The 20638-nt window shown below is 44.0% G+C and overlaps 1 protein-coding gene and 1 long non-coding RNA gene across 5 annotated transcripts in view; one reads left to right on the top strand and one right to left on the bottom strand.

Moving 5' to 3' along the window:
- Positions 1–20638, bottom strand: part of SPEN (spen family transcriptional repressor) — a 66190-nt gene that overhangs the window by 30568 nt on the left and 14984 nt on the right. For all 3 annotated transcript variants that reach the window (XM_039697558.1, XM_039697560.1, XM_039697559.1), the window contains exons 2-3: positions 17302–17622; positions 13549–14025 (exon numbers count right to left, since the gene is read on the bottom strand). In XM_039697558.1, the coding sequence (XP_039553492.1) occupies positions 13549–14025; positions 17302–17622 (798 nt within the window). The remainder of the gene's footprint in view (positions 1–13548; positions 14026–17301; positions 17623–20638) is intronic.
- Positions 4746–13533, top strand: LOC120496802. Of its 2 annotated transcripts, XR_005626355.1 has the most exons (4): positions 4746–8440; positions 10947–11355; positions 11652–12350; positions 12997–13533. It is a non-coding gene; the product is annotated as an uncharacterized LOC120496802 (long non-coding RNA). The 2 variants fall into 2 exon arrangements; XR_005626354.1 differs by having other exon boundaries at positions 10947–12350.

Genomic DNA, 20638 nt, shown 5'->3' with positions numbered 1-20638 from the left:
AGTGTAATTAGCCTGTGCCCATCACCCTGGCCTCGGCCCCTCCGGAGCAAAGCTCGCCGGGATGTGATTCTGTGACATTCTTGGCACCCGTTCAAGCCACTGAGAACTTGCCACCCAAGGAACTTTGGTTTGTGCATGTCACACACTCTGCAGTATTTAACAGCACTCAGCTATGATACAACAATCCACCGAGAGGGGGGAAAGGCCAGTGCTGCACGGAAACAGAAACAGCCACAAAAAGCATGCAACAGATAAAACCAGCATTTACAACTCTAGAGAGAGATCATTAAATTCTGCAGACTAATGAAACAAGGACATCCTCCTTCCCTTAACTTCTTCTGCTTTACCACGCCCAGAGAGAAACTACAATGATCTCCTGCTGGGCTGGAATCCCAAATCCAAAGAAATGAAATTAAATTATGTTTAAGGGCCCTGGGAAAGCAACACAACCATGACAACTCAATGTCCTTTACGTGGCAAACTAACACACACTGCTGCTGTATTTATTTCAGTCTTGGACCAGCAAGGTTTTGAACACACAGCTTCCAGGTACTATTTACCATACATTTATCCCAAGTCAAGTGAGTGTCTTATTAACATTCCATTTGCATTTCTGTGACAGGCCATGTATAAATATATATAAATATATTTACGTCAGTTATATTATCCTTATGTCTGACGCCTGATCTTTGATGAAAGTCTGAAATGAATCATGGACAAGATGGAGATGTTGCTCAGAAGGACAGACTACTCCCACCCCCAGAACCACCTTCCCCTGCAGCCCTCAGAGTTTCCAGACAGCCTTGGGCTCCTTTTAATTCTTCCCTGCAACTAAATAACCCATTACAATTGCTAAAAATATGTATGTTTACATTAATTGCTGTCTGGCTGAGGACACTGTGCCCAACCCACAGTCGGTGTTGCCACCTCGCTCCTTGACCTACGTCCCCCTGTCCTTGGGCTTGAACTTCGTACAGCCAAGAATTAAAAACACTAACCTGGGGGTAAAAGTGTTGCTTACAAACACACTGGCCTATCTCTGGAACAAAGAGCTGACTCAGCATTGACAACAGCTTCCCACTGCTGGGAAGAAGCTGCTCAATCCCTGCGCTCCCCACGCTGGCTGGTGGCTCAGATGTGGATGGGTTTGGCGTTGAATTTGGGAGCAGCTGGAGTTACCTGCCTGCCCAGCCAATGCCTCTTTGAACCATGGATGCTCCCTGGGAACAGCTGGACTGCTCATGCTCCAAAAGAAACCCTGGGAAGCTGGAGGAAATGCTTTCTCAGCAAACGGCCACGGTGACGGAGCTCGGCGCTGGGAAAGATAAAAGTCATCGAGGCCTTGAGGGTGAAGTACAAAGCAGCTCTTCAGCTCTGCTTTCCCACAATTAAACTTCCACCAATGCAAAGAGCGAAGAAAGAGGGTGGGTGTGAGAATGGGTGAGCAGGATGAGCCTCTGTTTAACATCACCTCCACAGAGCGAAGCCCTGGGTCAAGATCCCTCGTGAGAAGTCCCACTGCAGCCACCCAGAATTCCCATCTCCTCCAGCCATGCTCCAAATTATTCCAAGCACTGCCAGCACATGCCTGAGGAAGAGCTGCTGCTCCAGGTGTAGATCAGCCAAAAGCTGGCCAAAAGCAGAGTAATTGTGTTAAAGGGAAGAGCTTTTGCCACCTCTCTGCTGACAATCTAAATTAGTATTTTGTAACTGACACCACAGAGATTTGGAAATCTTTGGAAAATGAAATCTTTGGAAAAAAGCTGTATTTTAGTACCAAGTTCATGGGAGGCTGTCTTAACATCCTCTGCAGATACTAAAGAAAGATATGAAGAGGCCAAGGCTTTGCCCAAGGTCATTCCATGAATCACGGAGGGAACACCCTGAGGAATTTGATCTCCTGGCTCATGGGTGGCCAAGTCTTTCCAAAATACCAAGAAAGCAACACAGAATCATTTAAGCTGGAAGAGAGCTCCATGATCATCAAGCCAAACATTTAGAGGCAGTTCCTACAACAACAGCACTTCTTTCATGAAGGGACCTATTTGACATCCTAGGAAAAAACACCAAACTCTACTCCAAGTGCTGCCTATGAGCCAGAAGAGTGAAATGCCATTGAAAACGCAACCACCACTGTATCCAAGTAGGCTACTATGCATTTACTCAAGGAGCAAAAAGTAACCTCTTTTGCCTTAAGAGCCCCGTTAAATGAATTCATGGGAATGAACACTTCTAAGTACAATTTTAAAACCATTTGGCATTGACTAAGTGTTGAGCACTGGGCATCTTTCAGAAGAAAAGCCTTTTTCAGACACATGCTAGAACAAAAAAAAACCCTAGCACTGATTCACCTCCAGCTTACTGCAGTTACTTTTTAACATAAAGCTGCCAGAAGATCACGCAAGCAGCCCCATGGAATTAATTCTGTCTTCATGCTTTAGAAAAGCATCACACCTTGCCTTAAAAAAACCAAGCCAGGCACTATTTGCATGCACTGCCTCCTCCCAACCCAAGGCGCTGGGTTTTTTTAGCAATACACAAAACACCATTTGTTGAAATTCCTGATTTGGAGCAGTTTTGAAATGGTGCATCCTCTCCTATAAACAGAATTGTTCCTGGGATGGGAGCTGCAATGGAAGGCATGCCAAGATACACAGCTGAGCTACAATGCCGCTTAAGTAAATTTGGGAACATGCAAAGCTTAATATAGAAATTCCCTTTATGGCAGATAACGCCATGGAAGTTTAGTACTTCTAAAAATGGTCACTATTGTCCAAAGAGAGAAATCCAAATGGAAATGGACAGAGCAATCCTAGCTCTCCATTCAAAATAAATCCATTTATCAAGGGTGTTTTTCAAAGAGAATTTCTACTCCCTTACATCTTAGAATCATAAAATACTCCTTCTGATCTAAGATTCTAATAGAATCTTCCACAGCCTTTCAAAGAAACACCAAAGAGATGAAGGGAAGAATAATTTTGGAGGCTTTTTTTTTAATGCCCCCTTTTAGACCGACAACAGTGACTGGAGGAATCACAGGAGAGCTCTGTAAAACCAGAATGGGAGCTGCTGTTCTGGAGTAAAGGACTACTTAAAATGTAAGGCCTGGGAAAAAAAAAAAAGTAATTTCTGTGATCTCAGGCAGCATAAATTATAGAGAGAAGACATTTGATGAGTTCTATGCTAAGGATTAATTTGCCATTTAAAAATGCAGGGAACAGATGGATCTCTTGGCTAGGACTATATTTGGGAATTACTTCATTTTGCTGCCCACATGCAAATAAAAATACAACTAAAAGTAGAACTTTTTGTGAGCTTTCACATGGGTAGAAAACACTGAAGTAATGAAAATAAAACCAAAAAGAAAATGTCTGTATGAAACAGGTAAAGTGACACAGCACCTATTGTGGATCTGCAGTAGGTTGGGGGAGAGAATGTGATTTTACTTTGTTGAACAACTATGGAGAGTAATGCCAGGCTTAAAGAGCAAATTTAAGAGAAAAAAAACTCCAAAACCAACCCAGCAAAACCTGTATCATATGACAGCATTTGCCACTTAAGAGTAACTTCTGAGAAAGCACCTTGCTGTAACTTAATTCTGTGGAATTTGTTAGGATTTAGCGATTACATCTCCACACACGGTCAGAAGTCCAGGGATTCTCTTTCCCAAAAGCCTGGGCCAGCTCCATCACACTGACCAGGGATCACAAAGCACGGGTGAGAACTTAATTTGTGAGAAAAATGCTAAGTAGGGGAAGATCCAGAAGAAAATGCCTTACACCTCCCTGGACTGAGTACAGCCCTGGCCCCCACCCCGCATGGCAGCGGCTGGGGAAGGAGCAGCAGCGCGAGGCAATTCCGCTGGCACCGCGAAAGGACGGGACGGAAGAAAAGTCCTCTGAGGAATTCCCACAGGCAAAGCCTGTGCGCTTCCCTTATGGGAGCCAGTGCTTTCAAACCTCCAAACCATGGCAGCCACACATACAGAGTAATTAAACACCTTCCTTTTTTCCATGTGATTTCTCAGAGTTCGAGGGAAACTGCATATTAAAAAGCAAACCCAACATCAACTCCCAAGACAGCTGTCAGATACCATCTCTGTTTCTCCTCTAGCAACACAATAAACATTTCTTCTCCCTCTCTCCATCTCAAAACCAAACAAACAAACTGAAAATTTCACCCAACAAAGCCCCGACCTGTGCAGGATGTCCTCGGCGTATTCCCAGACTCCAGAACCAGGATAAGCACAGCTCCACGCGCGTTTAGAAAACGAAGAGGAATAGAAAATCTGTACTAACCCGACAGCTTCCTTTCTGTGACTATTCATCCTTCACAATCCAACAGGACACACCAGCCAGTAAACAAACATGGAAGGGAGGGACCAACTTCAAAGCAAGTGTGTAAATCTTACATAATTTGAGGGTTTGAGATCTTGCAGCAACCTCTTACCCAACGAGGTGTCAGATGATCCAAGGAGGTCAGACCTGTAGCAGCCACGGTAAGTAGGACACTCTGCATCTCACTCAGCCCAGCGCGGCACCTTTTGTCCACAGGGACCTGAGGCCGGGCATTCTTGGGAATTCACTTTCAGGAGGAGAACAGTGCCTTTCTTTCACGCGTTATCATGCCAGAATAGCTCTCTGCTCTCTAACGGATGAAAGATAATAAATACGTGAATGCCCTTAGAGCCGGGATCTGCTGGAGATGTATCTTAATTATTCTGGATTTTTAAACTGTTTGACGAGGTTCTCGTATTTTTGCCCAGGTATAAAACCAATTATTTCTGGACATCTGCAGAGAACACCCCACAACCATGAAGAAATGAGGATACAGGCCTGAAAACCACTTCCCTCTCATAGAAAGGAATCTCTAAGAGGTACTTTTCCTGCCATCCTGGATTTCCAAGTGTCTTCTAGCCACAACCATCGCTTTGAGCTAAATAAAGCAACTGAGCACTGAAGCCCAGACACTTCTCAAAGAGAAGGAATTAAAAGACTCCACGTCTCACTTCTCCAGACAGCAGAGTGCACTCACGGCTGGAAGGACCAGGAAACAAAGGAACAGGTCCCCTACCTTTGTTATGGGCCCCTTGTGAGGAGGGATCACAGCGAAGTCCTGTTTCTTAATGCCAAAGCTATTTTTGTTCTTATATTAGGCACTTAATGAATAATCATGCAAAGACTTTATTCACATGACACCTACACAGTGCATGTCTCCCTGCTCCTCCTTTTGGAAACTCAGTTTCCCTTCAAGATTTAAACAAAACGTGGACCACATCCCAACACATATAAATTTTTTCTCTTCTACAGAACACACTGAAGCCCTCACCTCTCTCCCAAGCCTGTGATTTTCCACTCAAGAGCCATGCTGCCTTCTCCTCTCCGAGCAGCATTAGGAGCTGACCGCAAGGATCTGCAGTGGGATCCCTAATCTCCTGCTAAGAAGCTTTTGCACTTAAACCCTTGATGCCATCATTAGTGGTTTCGGCACTGGCGACATCACAGCCAGACTGCGCTCGATGATGAGGGCAAAGCTAAGCACATCAGGTACACGGTTAATTCAATGGGCAAAGATCAGGGGGTGATACTATTTTTTATTTTTTCCCCAATGAGGCTTATTTACTATTAATTCCCATCCCTGTGACCTTATTTAAGTACAGCATGTTCCACCCGAGATTGTTTGTAAAGTTAACGCCCAAGTCGCATTGCTACGCCTTGAGGAGACCTGTTCTCCCAGCCCTCAGGTTTTATGGGGAAGGTTCTCCTTCTGCATCCATGCCTCTGGCAGAGCCAGAAACATCCTCTTTGGGGAAAAAAAAACCAAAACAAAAACCAACAAATCACTGTATTTGCAAGTCCAAAGGGACCCGGTGTCTAGGCTTTAATTGGAACACGTATGGCTGAGCACAGGCAGTGGCTGGATTTTTCCTTTGATCACTTCAATGACTGGTATTTTTTCAAGAAGCATTCAATACAGCCTTCCTCTTCTGCTATTCATCCCTCCATGTACATATTTATCAGAAATTATTAAACTGTCCTTTATTGCAAAGGTCTGTGTGACAGGGATGCTCTCCCCCACCTCTGGTGCCTGCGGTGCCTGTGTCTCCATCTGAGCTGTCTGACTCCACCACGACTGCAGATAAGCACTTCCAGACTACCATCCTCTCATCTATTTTAGCCATGATTCACATCCGAGCTGTGTGTCTCCCAAAGAAAGGCGAATCTGGACCGCTCGTGCAGAGGGAGGCAGCCACCACAGCCCACGGCACCACACGTTTCCCTGTTTTCCTTGGCTTTCTCGGGGCTGGTTTCCCCTTGCTCTCCCAGCGTGCAGCAGGAAGAGAACACATTTCTCTTCCTGCCTCCAGGATCCCTCAGACTAAGCCTGGCTTCTGAGCAGTAACACGGGCAGCTTCAACTTCCCTGACCTCAGCTAATTCTTTCCTTCCCTCAGCCTACTCAAGATGATTAAGCAAAATACTTGGAAGGAAATCAAAGCCTTAAAAATGCAATTAGAAGTGACCATTTTGTTAATACGCACACACACAACCCCAAAGTCAAACCCAATCCAACAGCACCTGACCTTTGGGAAAAGAGCAATTTTTAGCAGCTCCCACGGACTTAAGGAACAGCCCAAAGTCTCCCACAACGCTGGTGGGAGCAGTGCTGTCCACATAGCTCAGGTTTTCCCACTATTCCTAAAAAAGGAGGTTAGGAAGACATGAAATTGCAAATTCTCACACCAGACACTGGCTCCCCCACACCTACAGCTGCCCAGGGGTGACTTAAAAAATATAATTTTTAACACACATCCTTCCACACACCCAGATCTTTCTCCCCCAGCTGAGGAAAAGGCAAGTTCACTGGAGGGTCTGGAATCAGCTGCCACAAATCCTCATATTCTCCAGCAAAGATTCTAATCTCATTGCAAGAAACCTTTAAAGCACTGAAATAACAATAATCTCTTTAACAACAATAAAGTCATTTGAAATCATCACAATAGTTATCACAGTAATAAAACAGAAATATTTTTCTAGAGCAATTTTCGCTTCACCCATCCACAACGTAATATATTTTTAAGACTCCTTTCCTGAAATTAATTTGAAAAAAGATTTTTTTTTCCTCTGCTTGTAAAGAATCAAATGCACTTTGAGAAAGCAGCAGTTGAGTTTCTGGGCCCTGACACAGAAACAAAGGCTGACAGCCCAGATTTAGATAAACACCTACTTCTGCACATTTAGGAAGAGGCTTAATTGCTTTGTCATTTAGAGCCAGCAATTACCAACTATTACTGGGAGTGCGGGTGGTGGGGGGTATTAATTGCAGTCAAATGTCCACTCTTTTTGGGCAGCTCATGCCAAGAAAATTTAATACTAAATAAAAAAAGATAAATTAAAACCTGTCTTCATGATAACATTTTAAAGTATTTTATTGTCTATTTATATAGGGGAGGGGGTGGATGGGTTCTCCCAGAGGGGCCAACAAAGACAGAATTTCTATTTCATTTTGAAACTGTGTCAAATCACGGTAGAGCTGGTATTAGGATGTTGGGGCAGGCTACAAAATCGCCCTTTTGGGGGATTTTTGGGGCTGATTCCTCCAGCGAGGAAACCAGTGCTTAACTTCTAGAGCAAACAGAGCATTTAAGGTTTAAAACAAATAAATAAACAACCTAAAATAGGTTGAGAGGGTAGTTTACCCCCCTCAGAGCCGGCTCTGACAGGCGCTGCTACTTCATTCTCTGCGCTGTGTGAGGGGAAAACCTTCACTCAGGAGCGAGAGCTGCTCCAGTGCTAAGGTGGGGGAGGGATTCTATATATGTTTTTTCATTTAAAAGGCTTTTTTTTTTTTTTTGGTGGCAATGGCGGTGTTTATCCGCGGGGCTCGGGCGGCCCCGCCCCGGGGGCGGCGCGGCAGCCCCGGCCGGCTCCCGCCGGCTCAGACCGGTTCTCAGCGCAAACAACCGCCCCCCGCCCGCCGGGGCACCGCGGCGGCGGGCCCCCGCTTATTCCTTCAGAAACACCCGCTTTCACCCCACAAAACACCCGCTTCTCCCTCAGAAACACCCGCTTTTCCCTCAGAAACACCCGCTCTCCCCACCCCCCCGAAACAGCCGGGTGAGGCGACTCCGCGGCCGCGCCGCCATTACAGCGGCGGGCGCGCTCCGCCGGCTGTGAGGCGAGAGAAAGCGGCGGGGTTTCGGAGCGAGCTAAAAGTCTTATTATGCAACGCACATTTTTAATAGATTATTGCCGAGTCCAGGGCTGAGGTAATGCGGGCTGTCAGCAGCTGGGGCGAGAGGCTGAGGGACAAGCGGGCTGCGGCCGCTCCCTGCAAGGGCGCCAAGGCACCATTTCTTCGCCATCCGTGAGGAGAACTTTGATATATCACGTTATTTTTTTTCCACAGAAGGATCTTTTTATGTGGTTACACATGCACAGGTACGTCTTTTTTCGGCATATCTCGAGTATAAAGGTTTGCTTTCTGTATTATAATCTTTCCAAAGCCATCTGAAAACGTTCTGCCTGTGGTCCATCTCAAGAAACCCGATACAGTCCCAAGGGTAAAAAAAGCCACGTTTAAAGGATGGTCTCGGTTATATTTAGCTAAGCAGCAGCACAGGCTGACACGAGCAGAAACACAAGGAAGAACAAAGTGAAAACTCTCGACAGTTGTTAACAAAAATCTGCGAGTATCTAAGGTGGAATTTTTTTCTAAATTTTCCTTTTTCTAATTCACATTTTGCCGCGCAGAGAGAACATTAAAGCAGCACATGGGTTTATGTGAACAAAAGGTAAGGATGAGGTGTTTTACCTGACTCTTGACAGGATTTACTGTTGCCTTTGTGTAATGGAAAAGGCTTCCTACTCTAAGAAATTCTTTAATTTTCTTTTATAAATCTTAACCTAATTCTTCTCACATATAAACACAAGCCTGCTCAGCCATGTCGTTCTACCAGAAGAGATTAAAAATTTTCAGCTCATCTCTACAGTACCAAATGTACGTGGAATTATTTAACCTTGACAAAAGACATCTCATAGAGGTTTCAATAAAGACTAAACAGCTACATTTAACCTCATTGTTCCTGATTTTTCATCTGTCCTCAGCACAGGCATCTCCAAACCCACTCAAAATCCCAAATCCCAGCTAAATCAGTGATTCATCACTTCTGGCAGCAAACGACACGGGAAGGAGGAGATGAAGACAATGGTAGAGAAAGGTTTACATTATGTAATGAAACTAAAACTCACTTTTTTCTACTTTCACTTCAGTTGTTGAAACAGGGTAGGAAAGTCCCTGACTAAATAAAATACACAGGAGGTTTCAGGGAGCCTGTTTTTCCCATGATTAAAATTCTCTTGGCAGTATTTTTCATCAGTTTATTTCAATATTAAGACACACACATATTCCATTCCAATGGTAATTCCTTGCTCCAGAAAGAATTTCATCACAGAGAAATCTAAAATTAAAACCAATCTCTAATTACCTTATGCCTTGCCCGCTTGGCACAATAACTTTAAATACAGCTATCAGAATTATATAAAAAAATTCCTTTTTCAAATATCTGTAAGTGCAACTTCTTCCCATTTCTTGATTTCAGGAAGACTGGAATAACTGTGCTCACATAGATCTTGGTGAATATAAAACCAGTGTTGTGTCTAAGCTGAAAATGCTCTTTTAATTTCCCAATATCTATTTCATATTACAAGCTATAGAGAAATAGTCATCTAAGTAATTATTCATCCAACTCCAGCATCCTGGAGATGAGACAACCAAATAAACACTCTTAAAAATAAATTAAAGGTGACTACATTACACATTATAGGAAATTATTCATTTAACTGGTAAATCCCCCAGCATCCCCCACATCAGACAACTGAATAAACAGTCTTAAAAAATAAATTAAAGGCCAAGGGAAACCTCAAGTCGCTTATCTGCAGATGGAACACATGGGGTGTTCACGCTTTCACAGCCTGAACATCACCTACAGGAAATCAAACACTTCTGCCTGGGTTTCTGTAAATGAATTCAAACCCCACCCCAACAAGGATTTTAGGAGCGAAATGCTCTGCTCTCAGCGCCGGCTGGTTCAGCACACTGCTGCAGCAAAGCTTCAGGAATAATCACTAACACATGGAGCAGCAAGAGATGTGTCAGGCCATCTGACATTACAAAACTCAATCTAAAAGCCCAGAAATTATTTTTAGCACATTAGAGCACCTCAACAAGCAGCCTAGAAAAGAGCTTTTGCTACAAAAGAGAAAACCTAAAAGCAGGGGGGATGTTTCCAGGAGGCTGGGCAGGGCACAAACAAAACCTTGTTTGCTTCCTATGGGATCACCCAGCTTCCATCCAGAGCCAGCTTCTTCCATGACACACTACAGAAAATATGTTTGCTAATGTATCATTTGTGGTGTGTGTCTGAATCACCAGAACGGAGACAATGAAGCTTCTGGTTGTGGCAAATTATCATTTTCAAGGGCTTTTTTATTCTTTCAAGGTGATAAAAAAATTCCACCAACCCCCTTCCACTACATGGGTGGGGAATGAGCAATCTTACACTAAGAAGATTTCAAAACACAAATTCCTCCTCAAATCCATGCAGGAACCATCCACATCCACCAGCTTCCTCACCTCAGCAAGCAACTTCTGAGAGGCCACAAAACACCCCAAATAAAGCCTGGCTTCAGAGAATACTGGTTATTTTTAATGTGTTCTTTCTGGTTTTAGTTTCTAAATTACTCCCTTGCAGCACCATTACCTGCAAAGGCCTCCAAATAGCAATTTAAAGTAAAGTTTAGTGGAGATCCAACACAACAAACTCTGAACCTTGACGAGATAAAGGCTTTTTGGGCTTTTTTTTTATTATTTTTAAGCAAGCAGTGTTTCTTCAGTATTGTCCAGGAAAATCAGCTCCATTTAATCAGCATTATTTACTTCACACAGGTCTTGAAAACCACAAGCAAGGAAAACCAAACTTCTCCTTCACCACCTTTCTGCTTTTTCTCAGTTCCTGAAGGACTGTGAAGTGCCCAGCATGAAGTTCCCAGCAGTGCTGAACACCCTGTGTGCCCCAAACACCCCCAGGGAACACAACTCTGCCAGCTGAGACCAACAGGACAAGACTTGAGTGACCAAGTTCTTAAATTTCAGAAGAATGCAGGTGTCATAAAGACCTTAATAATACTATGGCCCCTCAAAATTGGCCATTTCCACTTATAAAAAAGCCTTAAGAGAATCTCCAGCTTGCTAAAATCCTCAAGACCACGGAAACTGCAGGCAATAATTATTCTCCAGACAAAAGAAACTGGATCTATCACACAGCAAGTGGGAGCACCAAACCAGGGAAAAGGGGGTGAGGCAGCTTTCGCTCACCAGCGTATGAGTGGCTTAATACTTACATGGCTAAATTTCAACTGATTTGAAAATTAAACACTTGTGCTTTGAAAGACTTCAAGGCAAGTGGGGTTTTGCTTCCCAAAGTAAAGCGAGGGTTAAATGTTTATTATTATCTAACTGATTGCTAAGAAACACTAAAACTCTTTTCTGATCCTTCAAAATTAAATATACAATCCACCAGATTCTATTACTTGCTCGACTGAGTTTGATTTTATTGTATTAATAAGAAAAAAATGTTTTATTTCCTCCCAGAGTATCGTCTACTTTTCCATTACTACAACTAGAAATTGCCAAGAAAATGAAATGCTCAAGCACAGCAGACACTGCTTTTCTTCTCATTAAATCTTAAAACTTGGTTCCAGTGGGATCATATTTAGTCCTCTCAAATTCAGAACAGGATTTCATCCTGCCTCGACATCCCAACAATGACATTTTATAAATATTACGAGTTTCTTGGACGCCTTTCTCATTCCACAAGGAGCAGAGGAGCACCAGCAGAGATTTCTTCTTCTTCCCCTGCTCAAGATTTTTTATTAAACCTTAAATGTAACCAGCCCTCCTTTCAATCCATTTTCTCTAGGATTTTTTTGAGACCTCTAGAAGTCTCACAGATTTTTCTGAGCTGTAATAAGTGTGAAAAATCTTTGACAAAGGATTGTCTTTATTCAAGCATTAAGCTCTCATTGAGAGAGGTGTTGGAAATAAACAAGTGCTTAAAAGCAGCCTAAAAGTTGTCTTAAATCTTCACCTGCTCTCCAGCTGAGACAGGACCTGGATTTCTAAATCCAAGAGGAGAAAACAATAATTAAAAGAAGTAAATAAATCCTTGCATGACTCTTTAGACATGAGGGGGTGGGGCAATCAGAAGAGGAGACACTGATTTCCCCATCTTCTGTACACTCTCCGTGGGTGTCAGCCCATCTCACCCTTCCAGAAGGTTCAACATTCAAGGTAAGACTTTGTGTGAATAATCCCCTTGGTCACAGAGTTCTGACAGTGGTAAAATTCCATTCACAGTGATAAACACAGAATCCTAGAACAGGCTGGGAGGGACCTTAGAGTTCACCTAATTCTACCCCCTACCATGGGCAGGGACACCTCCCACTGTCCCAGGCTGCTCCAGCCCTGTCCAGCCTGGCCTTGGACACTGCCAGGGATCCAGGGGCAGCCACAGCTGCTCTGGGCACCTGTGCCAGGGCCTGCCCACCTTCCACAGGGAGGAATTCCTTCCCCACATCCCAGCTCACCCTGCCCTCTGGCAGTGGGAAGCCATTCCCCCTTGTCCTGTCACTCCAGGCCTTTGCGAAATCAAACAAACACTCTACTGATACACTTATTTACTCAATGAATATTTTCAGTTTTAGAAAAGATCTGGTATGCAAAGGAAACGCTGCCAACTCTGCAAACCCTCCTGAAGAGCAGAGCCCTTCGCCAAAGAGCATAAAACATTAATGGGTGCAACCATAGCTTTGTGGCTTCCACTCTTAGGGTGAATTCACTCTTAAAAGACCAAATATCAGAGAGGCACTTCAACATGAATTTAAAAATTATTAAAAGAAATCAGTGATTTTCTACCACCTTCTTTTCTCCCCCATAGGTATTCTGTAAAGCCATGCAAACACAGAGCTACTGCAGAACCAAGGAAATGCATCCCCAGGAATTGCAAACTTGGATTATTTTCTTTTAATTTTTCCAAGTCTACGAATTTTGCTGTGAGGCAGCAGGGTGAGAAATGAGAAGGCGATAAATCAACCTTGTGAATGTCAGCAGTGTCAGAGAGCAAGAAGAACCAGAACAATACCACTCATCGTTTCCCAAAGTATGTTGAAGTGTGGTCTGTAAAAAGCAGCTGACCTTAAAATCTTTTTCTCTCACTGAAGTAAATAAGTGACCCCATTCTCCAGGCACACAGGCAGCAAGGCCTTGTGTCTGTACATCCCTGCTCTGCCCAGCCACCATCTTACATATGGATCCACCATGGCAAACAACGAACAGCACCAGCGTTCCCCTCGGAACCCTTGGTGCCAACTGAGCCTTCTGACATTTCACCGCAGTTCACTTCTACCTCAGCGACCAAAGCTTCGCCAGGGAACAACTCAGGCTCACACCTCACGAACCGACCGGCACAGCCCCCGGCACACAGACCTACCTGTCGCTGCTGGTACTGCTGCTGCTGCTGAGGGAGTCGCTGCTGGAGGATCTGCTGCGGGAGCCGCTGCCGCTGGGGGAGCGGGCGGGCCGGGCGGCCTGGCTGGCCAGGCGCTGCGGGGACTGCGTCCTGGACTGCGACGAGTGCGGCGAGCGGCTCCGGCTGTGCTGGTAGTTCCGCTCCGGCCTTCTGCCTCGTACCTCCCGTGTAATGTCATCCCTGTAGATATCCCTGTGTACCACGCTGGGCAATGTAAACTGCTCCCGGGCCCTAGGTTCGTATCGGGGGTCGTGAGCGTCAAAGCGGTTTGGACTTCGGCTCCGAGAAGTGTAATAGAGCCCGTGTTGTAAGGTCCGCTCCCGAGGGTCTCTATAGTAATCCTGATCGTAATGTCTCGTCCGATCAAATCCGCCCGTCCCCCGCTCATGGTGTCCATAGGCACTATGTTCATAAGCACGCTCCCTGTTATCTGAAGCCCTGCATTTGGGAAGGGGGAAAAATATTGCATCAGAAAGGGGCAGGCACAACCAAAAGCAAATCATGCAAACATTCAAGGCAGCACTCGACTTATTGTTGCGACTGCTTCTCCACTAACCAGCAATAACCTATCAAGCAAACAATGACAAACTTCCAAACATTTTACTTGACTCCAAAGTTATATTTGTATACGATCAAGCTGAGCAATCATTTTGGTTTAATCACAATATGGGGCTTTCATGACCAGCAACTTGCCTGCACAGGAAAAAAATTTCTGCTTTCCCATGCAGAATTCTCATTTCAATTGTTCTTTTTCTTTTAAATTCTGTAAACAAGAAAAACTTCATGTTTGTGGACATCATTAACTTCTTTTTCTCTCAATCTTTTGCTTAAGAGCTTTAATTTTTTTTTTTCAAAATTTGGTAATTACTGGAGCTCTTGTAATTATCCTTCTGCAAAAATGGCATCACAAATTGGGCTGTAGCCATGAAAGCCTCCATGCAAAGCATGACCCAGAGGTAAGAAGCTGCTTTCAAAAGGGGTGGCATAACCCATAGAGATTTCCCAGAAAATTAGGGGGTTTCTTGTTGCTGCTTTAAAAGATTTCACCCTCTTAGAGGGAATTTTTGCTTTGACCAGATTGCTACAATCATTCACTGTAAAAGCTATGGATGCTAAAGAAACATCTCCATTACTAATGCTGGAACTGCAAGGATGCAGGTGCCCAGAACATACTAAGACCCTACACAAGGACTGGAAATCCAATTTTTAGGCAGTGTTTTTGTTTGGACTGCTGCAATCATGGAATTTCTATCTGCACAAGCTGCTGCTTTCCAGCAGCTACAGTCCAGTCCATTTCAGTGTTTTGAACATTTTAAATTGAGAAAGGCTCGGTGATGTTCTGAATTAGTGTGATCTCTCAAATAAAGAGATTGACAGACAAAGGAACACTACAAATAGTTGAGTATTCCAATTTAGACAAGTACCAGGATGGTACATCTTAGTTATATCTACAAAATGGAAGACTCAGAATGGTTACTTTGAACATTTAAAAAATACTTCTAAAATTCTAAGTATGTCAGGGTAGCCAAAATTAATTAAAAAATTAATTATCCATCTTACAAATGACATTTCAACCTTTTTTTTCAGCCTTCTCTCTCAGATTCTTCCTTTAGAATCTGTTATGAGTCACTTCAGTCCCCTGAATCCTGATAACCCAATTCTGCCTTGTGCCTCCTCCTCTCCTGCATCACAGCTCTAGTTCGAATGGCAGAAATATTTCAGGGATCTTTTATAAACTGCAAATGAGATTTGAATCTTTTTTTGATTAGCATCTCAGGAAGTTCCTTCCATTCCTTCTCCAATGAATCACTAGATCCTTAATCCTCTCAATATATTCACTCTCTGTTGTTAAACTGTAACTCATAGCAAGCTTTCTATACGGCTCCCTCACATCTTGCCTGCATTTTTTTCTCTCAAATGATATATAAAAAATTATTTAACCAGTGCAAGAGAATGTCATTATCTTCTACATCTGCTTGAAATTCATTGTTGCGTTTCTATTTCCATTACCTCTTGCTCGCAACAATGGAATTTTGAAAGCTATTTCAGAATCTGGCACAGAAACGTGTCTCTGTTTTGGTTCTTTTCTCCCCCTTTTGAAGGACCAAGATCAACAATTTTACAAACGATTGCATTTAGCATCCTACAAAGTGTTAATCAGTGAGAGCTGATTTAATGAGGTCAGAGAAAAAGCAATATTTTCTAGCAGGTTACTGCTACAGAGCTGACAGAAAGAACAAATCCTTATCCATGAGAAGGACACAGAAGACAGACAGAGGAAGCAGAGCTGAACAGCTACTGGCTACAGTGCTTTCTTCATTTATCTATTAGTACTAAGTGCTACTGGAGTTAGTGGAAAGAGAGGGTTTGACTTGGGTTAGGAGAGGGGCTAATATACACAGGGCAGGACATACCAACCTTTTCCAAGTGTGGAAACACGACCTATATTCCCAATTAAATCTAGGGAGAGAATTGTGAACATAACTTCCCCAATTTTGGCCCCTCTTACAGGGGTAATCCACCTTCTTAATGGGCAAGGGTGTCAAATGATATTTTAGATGAACCAACAAGAAAAAAAAAAATCTTAGTGACAAGACACAAAAAAAAAATCCACTGGACGGAAGTAGTCCCAGACTGAAACTGTAACTCTGAAACCCCCAGACTTCTTTCTTGAGACAGAAGGCACTTAAATAGATCCATAATTTTAATTTCCAGCCCTAAGTCTGAATCAAGCAGCTGGTAGAAGATCCCCCGAGGCCCGAGGGCCCTCACGCTGCTGCCAGCAGGCATCCTCTGGCCGCCTTGGTAACCATCCAGCCCAGTCACTTCTCACTGGTGTATCCACAAACGGGTATTAGCACCACGTCCTTAAAGCTAAAGTATGTTTAATGTGGAGCAGCAGAGCTTTTTAAGAGACTAGATAGTAATCCACTCCCCATGGCTACTGGCGTCTTGACTGTATACCATCCAATAAATTCAAGGCAGTAGTTCTTATCCCAGCTTTAAAAAAATAAACTATAATTTCCAAAATTTAGTAATGTCCGTCATCTCTTTTTGCCAATACCATCAGAAAGAATAATCCCAATAACTTGGAAATGATGTAGATCCAAAATGGAACCATCACAAGCTGCCTTCGGTCTTCTCCATCCAAGCGTTATTTCCATGGCTAAGAGGTGTCGGTAGAATCCAAGGGGCTGCATCATTAAAGTCTACTCTGAATTTTGTGGTGACAATCCAATTAACATACCCGCTGCGTATAGTGAGAACTGAGAGCTAGGCATCAAGCTTTCACCGAATTCTAGGTTCTAGTATTCCGAAGATACTCCACAGAGAACTTCACCACAAGTTGTAGAGTAAGATAGCTCCATCTGGCAGCAGGGATACATCCAGCAAGGCCTTAATATTATCCAAGAAATGGGATCGCTACTTCTAGAAAAGAGTAACTCCAATATCGATGCTGGCCAAAGGAAATCTTCCATCTTAAAACCACCTTATTTCAAGTGTAGGTAGATATCCAACCAGCTGCAGGACACATCCTCTATGGATCCACAAGGTACCAGCCACTGGGATAGAAATCACTTCCGTTTCCAACCCAAAATAGGAAACATAGATAATTCCCAAAATTTTAAATCCATCTGGGGGCCCTAGATACGAGTTTGTGTTTCTCACCATATCAAATACAAAATACCTGCCTAGAGAAACCTTGGAACTTACCCATCAAGTCTTCGCTCATAACGTCCTTCCCGTGCATGAAGTGATGGTGGGGGGCCATAAGTGGGCCCCCCACCACCTCCTCTGAACCCAGAAACCTCTCTACTACGAGATGCTATGGAAACTGTATCATCCAATCCCCGCGCAGCACTGGGAATGGTTCCTGGCTCATTATAATCCGTCCGTAGGTCTCTATCTCCCATTTTGTTGACAGAGTTGTGTGCCTTCTGGGCACTTTTGATGTCCACAAAATCCACAAACGCTGCCACTCCGCCTTCCGACCCCCTCTTAGGGAGGATTTTGACACTTTCGACACGTCCATATCTGGAAGAGAAGCAAAGCAGAGCACACACATTAGTGCTGGTGGGAAGAGACCATGTTTAATAACATTGCCTCCTGCAAAATCAACATCCAACCCTTCACCCTTCCCCTCTGCCAGAAAAATCAATCATTGGGAGACACCAAGAGGGGAAAAGCCATTTGGAGAGGGGAAAAAGCCATTTAAACTTTCCATGGTTACATTTAAACTCCTTTCTGGAAGTGTGGGAAGCCTACCATGGGATCACCCTTTTTATAGCAACAGAGCAGCAGCAGCTGAAGAAATAGAAAGGTGTTCACAACCAGAGCACCCTGCACATCATTAGTCTGACACAATTAAAGAGGCACAATTAAAACAAAACCGTGTCACAAGGAAAAATACAGCCAGCCAACAATTTTCTTAGGAGACAAATGACCTTGACACAGCAATTCCACTACTTCAATCTGTATTTAACCCAGAGTCTCCACTGCTTCTGATCCCAAACCAGTTCACTTCCACACCTGGCAGGACACACGGACCCCCAGCCCCAGGTGCTGCTGGGGTTCAGCCTCCCACCCCCACTGCAGACCCAGCTGCCCAACAGGAGCTGAGAAATGCCAGAGGGAATGTGACACCACCCTATGTAATGTATGTTAAGTAACTGCAACACTGGCACTTATGGATGAGTAAATGTCTATGCAAAATAAAAATAAACCCAAACATGTTTGTGTACACAAGGAAACAAGATGTAGAAACATATTTAAATAACTTGCATCCACTCACAGTAGAAAGGACAAGCTGGGCGGGATGAGCACAGTGACATTTTAACAGCCAACAACTGCAGGGTTTGGGTGCTCAGTTCTCTCTGCCAAAAGATTCTGAGCAAACCAGGGAAAAGCTTTGAATTGCAGCTGGTAATCCAGAACAAGAAAAGGCAGAAAGTGTATTTCTGAATGTGCCGACAGAGGAAAGGGACGCACAAATAAAAAACCTAATCAGGAAGTATTTGTAAACTCCATGAAGAGTTATTGTGAAAAAATTTCTATGCACAAAGGCAGCACAAGGCCAGGCAGATGTAAACAGACCTTGCACAGGCAAAACTGTTCTCAGCCACACACGCAGGGAGAAGGAACACAACCACCAGGCTGAGGCACACGCTGTCAGATCCCCGAGCTGCCTCGCTTTCATGCCTGCCTTTTCCTACACCTTACAATTTCATCATTGTTGTTGGATGACTAATCCTTAAATACGATCTGAAAACCTGCCTCGCTGACTGCTGCCTTCTCATTCCAGCCTGACCTACTACACTTATATATAACCTGGTTTGGATTTAGAGCCCTTTTTTCCCTGGTTTATACTCCACTGAACACGGCTGTGCACACAAACAAGAGCATCTTCCCAGAAAAAAATAAATGCCTTGTTGGGCATAAAGAGACACAGTCACACGCAAGACATGTTCCTGCCTCTTAGCTGTCCAGGGCTGAGCTTGTCACCTTTGTGCCCCTGGGTACAGCACAGGGATGTTAATTCTTGGGAGTTTCCTAATCTGTAATGCTCTGGTTATTTTTTTTTATTGTTTCTTTGTATTTTATTTAATTAAAAGCTTCAAATAATGGCAAATGGAACTGCAAATAATGGCAAAAGGAAAGCTGCTTCTCAAAGCATGCTCTCTTTGCAAGCTTGATTTGGTTATCTTGCCTTGCAAGTAAGATTTAGAAAGCCCAGAAGAGTAGAGGAGATGGTTAATAAAATCTGTGTGAGGGAAAAAATGGCCTAATTGGATGTGGCAGATGTAGAGAGAGCAGGAGAGGGAACAGGAAAGGAAGGAGAGGGAAGGAAAACAGGAAAGAGCCTATTTGAGAAAATGTTCATGCCATGAATGAACGTGACAAAAAATATGGAAAGTAATTAGAAATCCTAGTTAGGATCACCTTTAAGACATTTCAGTGCCAGTTTTCTGCAAAGATGAAAGATGGATTCCAACACTCACATCTAAACCATGCAGCTCTCAAACTGACTGGCTAGAACACACACTTTCCTTTTGCTCACTGTGTTTACACCTTCAGTTTCTGGCAACATGAGCCTGTACTTCCCTTCAGTCTTCAGGGGGGAATAGGATTAAGCCACTGTTGATAATGGTATCAAAATCCCTAAAATCCCAGCTGTCCTCTGACTGCAGCCACCATAGCCCACCTCACATGAAGCACTGCCTGCCAGTGACATCAGAGCTGGGCTCTGAACAACTGCCTGCTCCTCACCTTGACAATTACTGCCTAATTCTGAAATCCTAACACGTACATGTTATTATACATACACAGCCAGAACTGTCATTCTTTTGCTGTAGAAGATGCAGAATATGTTTAAAATGTTCAAGTATCTAAGCTCATGCTGCCCAGAAAGCAGACAGGATACAAAACACCAGTGTAATAAGGTCCCCATCTACCACAAAACCTGCCTAGCAAAGGTGTGACTCTTCCCAATATGAATTTTTATATTGGAAGAAGTGTACTTCAGCTATTAATTTTTCTTTCCTAAATAAGAAATGTATGGGGGAGGCTACTACTGTATTGCACTGCAGCCATGGTGCTAAATCACTCCAGTCCGAGACGGCGCCCGTTAATCCCCGTTATCCAGATACATAAATATACGCTGTGCCTCGGTGTCCTGCCCCGTACCCCTGACAGGCCCTGGCGATAATCTGTGGCAATCGCCTTTGCTGAAAGCGAGGGAGGCAGGCAGGAGGAGGAGAAAGGGAGCAGAACGGGGGGGATGAAAGAAAACCGAGGAGGAGAGAGCCCTGAGTATTGCAGGGGAGCTGCTGGAAGAGGAAGGTTTGCCTCAGTCCCGTGACTGCAGACATCCTTCAGTCCCCACCGCCAGGATCAATGTGCCGAGCGATCCGGCCCGGCCGCACCCATTGGCGCCTCTCCGAGCTGCTCCTGTCTTGGCAGATGCTGCCGGGAGGAGACCAGGGGGAGAGGAGGGAGATCTGCAGTGCTGCATCACCACACGGCTTCACTGCAGCACAGAAACGTTACAAGG

Source organism: Passer montanus, unplaced genomic scaffold (assembly GCF_014805655.1).
Source record: "Passer montanus isolate IOZ18808 unplaced genomic scaffold, ASM1480565v1 scaffold118, whole genome shotgun sequence".
Lineage (NCBI taxonomy): Eukaryota > Metazoa > Chordata > Aves > Passeriformes > Passeridae > Passer > Passer montanus.
This window is presented reverse-complemented; position numbering and strand designations above follow the sequence as displayed.